General features: G+C 37.8%; 1 protein-coding gene across 1 annotated transcript in view; it reads right to left on the bottom strand.

Moving 5' to 3' along the window:
* LOC104501788 (dedicator of cytokinesis protein 4) overlaps nucleotides 1-10,217 on the bottom strand; it is a gene marked incomplete at both ends in the record, with an annotated part of 82,100 nt that overhangs the window by 41,982 nt on the left and 29,901 nt on the right. The window contains 4 exons of the mRNA XM_010145662.1: nucleotides 235-323; nucleotides 1,650-1,782; nucleotides 3,661-3,721; nucleotides 4,320-4,401. Of these exons, the coding sequence (XP_010143964.1) occupies nucleotides 235-323; nucleotides 1,650-1,782; nucleotides 3,661-3,721; nucleotides 4,320-4,401 (365 nt within the window). The remainder of the gene's footprint in view (nucleotides 1-234; nucleotides 324-1,649; nucleotides 1,783-3,660; nucleotides 3,722-4,319; nucleotides 4,402-10,217) is intronic.

The raw sequence follows: 10,217 nt of genomic DNA, 5'->3' as shown, positions 1-10,217 counted from the left end.
CCCTCTCCAATCTTCACATGCACTACTGGAATGCTGTGATGTTTGTCTCTCTTCAGTGACTTTTTCTTAAATGTACACATAAATAGCAGTATCACACATTTTAATCTAACAACAGTATTTTTCTCTATACGAAAAAAATACTTCTTTCCTAGACATTAGTCCTCCTAAAACAGAGCCACTTCATTTGCAAACTAAGAAAACCCTAAGAATGCAAAGAGAAATGTGGCAACTTACCTGCATTGGAGCCTGTCAAGTTGTAACGTGCATTCAGCTTTTTAATGATATTTTCATGGATCTGATACCAGTCACTCTCCGTGTTGCACCTAGAAAAACGATAACATTAGCTCTAAAACAAGAACACAAGTTCTTCAGACCGGTCTCACCATATAACTCTAAACAAATCCTCTTTTGTTCACAAAACTAGTAATGCAATAGGAGCTAATAAAGCTCCATGAAACTGCCTGCCTCAGTGGAAAGGGTGAGAGCGCTCTTAGCATTTGAGAAAGGCACCATAGAAATATATGCTTCCCGTGGCATATCATCAAGGGGTGGGAGAAAGATATAAGCAATTATGCTCAAGAACTCAGCCATGACCAAGTTCATCATCTGTATAGATCTATCCTTCAGCACTAAACCACACAGAAATCTGTCTTGTGACATGAGACACAGGGCTAGGAGGTTTTGAGCAATGTTTCTTCTTCCACTGTTTTTAAAACAAACAGGCAAGATAAAAAAATAAAACATACCAGACAGACAAAAATAACAATTTGTTAACCAACAGCAAACACTTATTCAACTTTAACATCCTGGGAGTCTAAATAAGAGCCAGCCCACATATGCACTGTCACACTAAATTGCTTTTCTGCAGGACTGACTCCAGTAGCTCTAATTCAGCACAGAGGCATACAGAGGAGAGGAGAAACGCTGCCTGAAAGACTCCCTTGCTTTCAAGATCTGAGTGTTAAGCCTGGGAGGGGCAGAACTTCCTCATCTGCATGATGATGTGTGTCCCAGGTTTATGTACTTAGAATAGACCACTCCACAATGGTTCTTACTGTAATGTCCAAAATCGGCAGGAAATTACATGCACTGTGTTGCTGTAACTATAAAGCTGATTTTTTTTCCAATTACTATCAGCCAAAATCCACTATTTAACCAGCCATTCATTACATCTATTTTTTTATTTTTCATTTCCAGCAATAACTGCCTTTTACACTTTTGTTATTCCAATGATATAATTGCTTCATTTCACAAAAAGATCCTCTGCCTGCTTTTTTCTGTAGTTACAAAGTACTTCCACTAGCTGCCTAGGCAGCACAAGGCATTTAAAGAAGTCCTAAAAGCACTTCATGCTGCCATAAAAAGAGCTCCAGAAGCTATTATAAAAATGCGAAAAATGATGAAACACACAAAAAGATCTAAAAGGATGTAACCTTTATCTTTAATATTATCGTACTTTTAAAAACACATCTGTGGAAATTTTGGCTAGTTCTAAACTGTGGAAAAAAAACCCTATATTGGACACCACACATTTTTCTGGAACAGAAAGGAGCTACAGCTATTCACTTGTGCTGTCTTTAATATCACTGCTTCTGATGCAAACTGACTCTAAGATAGTTCTAAAAAATTAAGATAAAAGCATTCCTTACATGTATACTTTTAAGACGAGGTCATCCTTTGACTCTCCTGCCAGCAAATCTGCAATACTGAGGACTGCGCAGCCAAAGGGCCGTCTGTACTGTACGTTGCAGGCATTTTTCTTTTCTCCAGCTCCCATTCGTCCTGCCAAACAAAATACATACTTGATGCATAATTCATGGAAATGTCTTTCTCAAAAACCACAGAAGGGAGGCTGAGAGCAGTCCAGCTCAGTATGGTGACAGGTCTGTGTAGAAATGCCAGTGCAAATCTGCTCCATCTTTTTACTACATTAGGACAACAAATGGTACCACTACATATGTGGTGATCTGGAAAACTCTCAGACCAGAGGTACTGCTCATCCTCTCATGAATGCCACTCAACAAGCAACAATTCTGATAGCCAGTGATAGCATGCTCCTGACACCACCAAACTGGAGTTCGGACGTGACAGTTTTTTCAGCATTTGCTGTCCATTTAGGATTTTTTTACTGTGGTTGTTGCTACCTGTGGTTTACAGGAGAGGTGTTGTGATTGAGCTATTACAATTTCATAATCAAATGATGCTTCTAAATAGGCAGCTAGCTAGCAAGGGGATAATTGACCAGCTGCAGAAGAATCAAGTAGAGATGAAACACAGGGAGGAAAGATGACAAAGAGCAGAAGAACAGTTTATGATAAGGAAAGAAAGAAGACGGTCAAGAAAAACAGATTTGAAACAAAATATTTTTTCCTTTCCTTTTCTATTTGATTTAAATGAAATTGATCTATCTTATTGCTGTGCTTCTGGCATTTGAAACTGCCCTCTTTCTAACCATTTTATCCAATTGTGCACTGGCAGCTATATATCTTTCCCACCAAGTCTTAATTTCTGACAAGAAAAGCCTATGGTTTCAGTCGCTGCAGGGCAATGACTCCTCCAAATATTCCTGTGCATCACAGCAGCTAAGAATAATTGTTCATTTTCACAATGTGTAGTATATAAATCCTATTTTAACTTTTTAATATTTCAGTGGTTCATTTATAAACTTGACTAAGAATATATTTGGAAACTGAACAACAGGAAAAATTTACTCCTCATTCTTTGAAGCATTTATTCTTACCAAATATACTCACATTACATCATAGTTTACCAAACATATTCCTAATTCTTGACAATAAAACCAAAACCCCATATTTTGAAATTCCAATTAAATACTAAACCATCATGAAAATGCAAGGAATAATTATTCATTAAAGTTGTAAAATAGTGTGTACTTTGTAACAAGTTTTTCTGAACTCAGCACAAGATAGAGCCACTATATTTCAAACCAAATCTTTCAAAAACAGGAAGAAAATATATATTTAGAACTGCACTGATGCAATTACAGAGACAGTTTCCAAAGAAAACAATATATCAAAGAGGTCAGAAGCAGACCTGAAGATTGTTTCACATCAGTACAGCCCAGAGGATAACTTCTTAAAATAACTACCTAACACAAACGTACACTTTTCTTCTCTTGCACTTTCTGTCTATAGCATCAGGGACTAAAATTATTATGAGACTTTCTCCACTTCTTTCCCTCTCCCACTTTTTAAAGGGGTCAGGGAGAAGACCAAATTCATCTGAACAACTACAGATATATAACAGATATTATATGCTAATTAGGTACATTAAATTTCCAGGCAACTTTTTCTATGAACAAAGGATGCCTGTAATTACTCTCCTTGGAACAAGAATGGACTCCTGAATGACAACTCCATCGTCTTAACACAACTCATATTTGACAATTTCATTTTGTTTTGTGATAGTAATAAAATATCCTGCATCTAAATTCAGTTAGCAGTACACTTGCAAAAACTCAGGAAACAATGCTGAGAAATGCAAAGCAATTTTTCCACCCAAACGTAGGCATTTTCTTTTCCAAACATTTATTCAAAGGCCCAGATAACCTCACAAATCCCAAAGCTGACCCCAAGCAGTTTTCTTTGATTACTGTCGTATTTCTAGCAAAGATTTCTACTCACAGACATTTATACATACCTATTCGGATAATGTGCACAGTGATATAGATGTCCTTCCTGAGTTCACTGCTACCCAAATCCTGCACAAGATCAGAACCTCATTATTTCTGACTCTTGATTAAAATATGACATTTAAAGAAATCTTTACACACTGCTCTCACTGCCAGTGAAAGTGATAAATGAACAGTGAGATCATTTATGCCACATTAACAAATTACGCCTTTAACACTTTAAATTGGTGGTCATGCACTCAGAACGACTGTCCTAAAATATAATGGGCTAGAATATGCTGTAACGCAGCAAAATCACTGGGAGGACTCAGGAGACTCCTTGTATGTCATTGACGCATTTGTGCAATTCCTGATATTCTGAAAGTACAGAGAGTGCTGCACAAACAGTCTTTTGGGTGAAAAATGTACCAGGAGAAAAACTAACTAGTCCTTGTTGCAGGGGAAAAAGACTGGTTCCTACACCCACACTGAGGTTTCAATGAGTTTTTGCCAGAAAAAAAATTAAGTTGGGAGTTCAGCCGCACACTTCAACCAGCCTTTAGAGTCAATGTTCTCAACAATGTAAAAGCTTAGGAAGACATTCTGAGTCAAACACGGAATAAGAATTTAACTCAACTTCTATTTTCAATACCTAGCACAACAAGGTTTGAGAACAGGAAGAACTCACCACAAAGAGAGAACAGTGTCTTTCAGGCTTTTCTGGACATTTTGGCAATCCATTTCTATTCAGTCTTAAAAAAAATCTTTCACTGTAAGAAAACAAGATATGTATGATACGCAAGATACGTTGAACAACCCTACAGCAGAGTAGATCTCATTTTCATCTTATATCCAAATTCAACCTTCCTCAAGATACACGAGAATGAAACAATTTCTTTCTAAAAGTCTTAGTTGCATCAATAAAAAGAAGGGAGAGACTAGTGAAGGGTGGTGATTTACCTAATCATCTAACAGAATTACTGAAGACTCAATACAAAATAAAAAATTGATTGTTATTTGGAAGAATAATACTGTATATCCTAGTACACAGAGAAAAAAGAGCAATAAAATCCATTTATTCTAAAGCCGAAATTAAATGCATAGAATGTTGGCACTGATTCCTGCTAAACAAATGTCAACATTGCTATGCTTGTATTCAACCAATATTCTTTTTCACACAGTGATCCTAGGGGATGCTTTCCTTCTTAACTTTATCAAAATCTTTCACTGGAAAACACTGATTTTAGCAGTCTTGTAAGAATCTTCGAAGTTCCAGCAGGGTAAATTTCATTTTTGGGATTCTGTTTTGCAGTCTACTGTGGGGTGCTAGATCCCGAAGCTGATGTAAGTACTAGTACTGCTAATAGAAAGATGCAGAGAGATTCTTCAGGACAAAGGATCCCATCTTCAGAATAAGATCTCACTGAAAGAGAAATTATGTTTTGAAACATTCCTATTTGATAGTAGGTCCATTATGGATAATCTCTGAGAAAACTTTGTAATTTATGCATGGGAAGTTTATGAAAAATCAAACATAGAATGCTTTGGGGTGGAAGGGACCTTCAAAGGCCACATAGACCAACACCCTCTGCTGTGAGCAGGGACATCTTCAACTAGATCAGGTTGCTCAGAGCCCCAACCAATCTGAATGTTTACGGGGATGGGGCTTCTACCATCTCTCTGGGTAACCTGCGCCAGTGTTTCACCAGCAACACTGTAAAAAAACTCCTCCCTTATGTCTAGCCTAAATCTACCTTATTTTAGTTTAAAATCAGTACTCCTGTCACAACAGGCCTTGCTAGAAAGACTGTCCCTACCTTTCTCAGAAGCCCCCTTTAATAGGCCACAATAAGGTCTCCCCAGAGCCTTCTCTTCTCCAGGCTGAACAACTACAACTCTCGCAGCCTGTCCTCCTAGCAGAGGTGCTCCATCCCTCTGATCATTTTGGCGGCCCTCCTCTCCACCCTCTCCAAGAGGTTCATGTCCTTCCTGTGCTGAGGACTCCAGAGCTGGACACAAGTGGGGCCTCACCAGAGTAGAGAGGCAGAATAACTGCCCTTGACCTGCTGGCCACAATTCTTGTGATGCAGCCCAGGATACGGTTAGCTTTTCTGGGGTGCACATTGTAGTCTCACGTCCAGCCTTTCATTCATCAGTACCCGCAAGTCCTTCGCTGCAGGGCTGCTCTTAATCCCTTCATCCCCCAGACTGTATTGTTACTGAGGACCTCAGTATCAATTACCTCAGTAATTTTCTCTAAGATACAGCCTCATGGGAAACATAACAATCATATTTCTGCAGTAAAGGATGTGGAAGATGGAAAAAGCAGAGAAGTCAGAAGTGTTATACACATTTCTTTTCACCCTTTCACTCCCAACCACAGCCGGTCAGACATTTGAGCCTAGCAGCCCTGTAATGCTCAGATCAGAAACACAATTTGCAAAGTGCAAAGCACAAAGGGTTTTTTTCCTCAGCTGTATCCACGTCTTCTGCTTATCCCAGAGGCTAGACATGGTTTACCACGGCTCTGTAGCACCACCAGCTTTTCAAAATTCAGCTGGAAAATCACTAGGAATATGTTGGACAATATCCAATTCAATAGAGACTAATTATGTCTTCATTGCACCAGCATTTGCCTTGTAGAAAATCTGCATTGATCATTCACAGAACCAGAGCCATTCACATTGAAAGGGATCCCAAAAATCCTGTAAGTCCAACCTCTTGCTCAAAACAGGGTCAGCTATAACACCAGATTAACCTGCTCAGAGCTTTAGCCAGTCAGGTCTTGAAAACCTTCAGTTATAAAGACCACACAACCACTCTGAAAACCTATTCCAGTATCTGACTGTCCTGATTTTCTTCTTTATATCCAGATGAAACTTCTCGTTTCAATTCCTATCCTTTGTCTCTCATTATCCCACCACGCACCACTGATGTTATCGATCTTCTTGTTGGTGCAGGCAAATGACTTAGATCCCCTCAAAACTGCTTTTTCTCCAGCCTGAACAAGCCCCACTGCCTCAGTCTGATCTCCCAGGGAAGGAGCTCCTGTCCACAAACAGCAAGAGACCTTTTGCTGAACTCACCTGAGTTCACTAATACCGTTCTTGTACTGAAGGACCAAAAACTGGCAGGGTCTAACCAATGCTGAGCGGGGCATGATCGCTTCCCTTAAGCAATTGGGTATGTTCTTGTTGACACAGCCCAGGATACTGTTACACTCAAGAGCGTATTTCTTAAGAGCTATGTCTAGAGAACACTTTCACTTTTTAATGTGTCAGCTATCCAGGCTTAACCTATAAACACTTAAGACTTTTTCATTGTAATTATCTGAAAACATTTGTGCAATCCTTCACCATGCAGCTTTTTTATCAGACAGCAAAAAAGACAGAACCTAAGAATAGCAGAGTTGAACTCAAATACCTCAAAGTGCACGAAAATTCTCAGAAACATTCGTGGTTTATGATACAGACAAATTCTGCAGCTTAGGTCTCCATGGAAACTTTAAAATTGAGTTTTAAAGGCTGTTTGTGTGAGGGTTTTTTCGTTTTTTTTACAGAGAAACAAGTTGGTATTTTGCTGTCGATTTCAAAATTATTTTCAAAGTAATTCTAGCCTTTCTTGTAGATTTAGCATATTTGCAATATTGGAAAATACAGTAAAAAAGTGCAGAGCTTTGTTCATAGGCCTCACACAAGGTTATTGTGCATTAAGCCAGAATTATTATTTATATGGCCAAAGCAGCTAAAGCTTTGGGACCCCATTACATTGTCCACCATGCAAACCTGAATAAAAAGTCCCTGTTCCAGCAGCAATAATAGAGCTTCTGAGAGCTGAAGCCTGCAGTGCATTCTTATGTATCAATAAAAACTTGTCCAATACAAGGTGATTCTTAATTCCTCCTTTACTTTAGTCTGTAGTACTATTTAAAAGTAATACATATGTACAAAGCACGTTTCATTGCATTTTTGGTCTTTAAAAGCAACCACTAGACATGTTGGTTCAAAGATAAATACCATTCAAAAAGAAACTGTCTTGCTGTGGATAAGTTACCTTCATAGTTCACCTACAAACTGGCAAATATTGAATTTAACTGGAAGTGCGTTCTCTATTTATTGGAGCTTACATTCTGCAGAAACAAAGGCACATCATTTGAAAGCTTCCTACTCACTATCCACTACAATATGAAATTTTCAAGCTCTGCTTATACTCACAGACCATGAGATTATGATTCACAACACAATTAAAAGCCAAGGACTTTTGTCATGCCACAAAGAAAGGCACTGATTGCAACAGACATGTAATGGTTATGCAGATCTAATTTCGTCATTTGAATTTGAAATTTTGTTTGACTGAAGCACAGTATGCAGTGGCAATGAAAAAAGCAAACTGAAAACAACAAATCAAAAAAATAAAAAAAATCTTAATCTTTGTTCAGTGCTTTGATACTTTTTTTTTTTCTGCTTAAAATATATCGCAGTACCATTTACAGCTCAGATTAAACTGGTCATCTTTGAATGTTACCAGGGAGCAAAGGCAAGCAGCTAGACTTGCAAGATTATGAGAAAAAAATGCCAACGTTATGTCTAGGTACAGAGAGCATATGCATTTATATACCTTTTCAAAGGATTTCTATAGAGACAAACAGGTTAGGAAACGGTAGAGGAAAGTAAACAGCCTTCCTAAAACAAAATAAAGACAGAATTTCCAAGATCTGAAAGCTTAGCTTCAAACAGCAGCAAAACCTCCTGAGGGTTAAATCTAGGGCACATGTCTTATTGCACAGCAGTTTTCTCAGCAGTCAGCTACACATACATATATATGACAAATACAAAGAGCTGTACCCCAAACAGAAATACCCTTCCTTTGTATTAAAACAATTTGATTCTAGTTCAGACTGCAATGAATTTTTTATGAGCCTCAACCTCGCTACTTAAACATACTGTACACATTTAAACCCTCCTGTCTTTCAACTGAAAATAAGGAAATAACTAATGCTGGAGAGATTTATTTAAGAAGGTCAGTGAGGGATTTTTGTACTGTAACTTCCCGTGTATTAGTGAAGAAACAATGTGTTCCAAATCTGCAGGCTTAATAATGCATTTAGAAGAAACATGGCTGCATACTATTTTATTTTCGTAAGTGACACCTATTGCCTTAGTATTAGCAGGAGGAAATGTTTTCCTGCTCACATTACCAGTCCGGACAGATTGCTTGTTCTATGATTTATAAACACACTAACAAAAAAAGAACCAGTCAGATCTACACCACGTGGAATATTCTTGTGGTAACACTATGTCATCAAATAGTTCTAATTCTTGGTACAGCTTCACCTTCAGATATCTTTATAAATGCTGTCTCCGTAAATATAGGTTACTGTGATTTCTAAAGGACATAATGAGAGACAATAAGAGAATACTGCCAGCTAATCACATCAGCTTATCACATCATGGACATCTATTAATAACTCGAATCTGAATTGACTTCATTTACAGCTAAAGGCTCACTGACTTTATAAAACCAAGATCAGATGCAAAATGATACCCTCATACTCAGTGGTGAAATACAGAGATATGTGGTACAAGATGTCATAAGTTACTGAAGATAATAAACCCTTAAAAGTGACTCTTAATCAGAGAATAACTGAATGATAAATATGCCAAACAGCCTTAGCAATACAAGCTGTTCCACAGTAAGTCAGCACCTGTATTTTATCTGTTATGCACTTACAAAACCCATACCCAAATTTCTAACTGCAAAATAAGCAGCAATGAGCAAAGGAGGAGAAAAAAGGACAAACAAGTTCTACAAAAAAAAGATTTTGGCCAATTTCAGATAAAGATCAAAGCATTACCACAAATAAAAATAAATCAAATAAAACAATATTACGATGTTATATAGAAGCTTCATGTCTCCTAGTCATGCTGTCAATGGTGGAAGAAGAAAAACATTTTCAAATGCTATCTTTATGCATGGAAATGGAGCACCATTTCCCTTAGCTAGCTACACGGATCGCAAAGGAGAAAAAAAAAGGAAAAGGAAAAGCAGAAAGGGAGATGGGACAGAAAGAAAACCAGATGTATGTAGCTAAATCAAGCTCCTGCTCTCTCCTACCCCTTTATTAACTGAAGATAGCCTTGAGAAATTAATTTTAATGAACACACCTTACATTATTTTAGATATTTGCACCTGTATTTTAAGTGAAAGGTAGCATCACACATTTCTTGAAAAGAGTTTCTTGAAAAGAGTTTGGAAGCATTAATTTTAAATTATTTTTCATGAGGTACCAGGAGCCAGAGTAAGGCAATACAGTTTTAAAAGACCGACAGGATACTGAATCAATCAGCTTGTATTTACAACCAAAGACACAACACACACCAGAACTGGAGCTCTCGCTAATAGTGAGCTTAGTCTGCCACCACGGATAAACATTTTGCAGCACAGCATTATCAGCACACAGACCTACAGATCCTTTAAGCTGAATTACAGTCTTGATTATTATCCTAGCCACTGTCTGAGGTAACAGCAGGGATACGAACAGATTTGCTGTATCTTTCCCCAAAGATGGAAATTAAACTTGAAGAGA

The sequence above is a fragment of the Buceros rhinoceros genome, unplaced genomic scaffold (assembly GCF_000710305.1).
Source record: "Buceros rhinoceros silvestris isolate BGI_N320 unplaced genomic scaffold, ASM71030v1 scaffold4461, whole genome shotgun sequence".
NCBI classification, from domain to species: domain Eukaryota; kingdom Metazoa; phylum Chordata; class Aves; order Bucerotiformes; family Bucerotidae; genus Buceros; species Buceros rhinoceros.
Note: the sequence above shows the minus strand (reverse complement) of the source record. Positions and strands in the feature narration are given on the sequence as shown.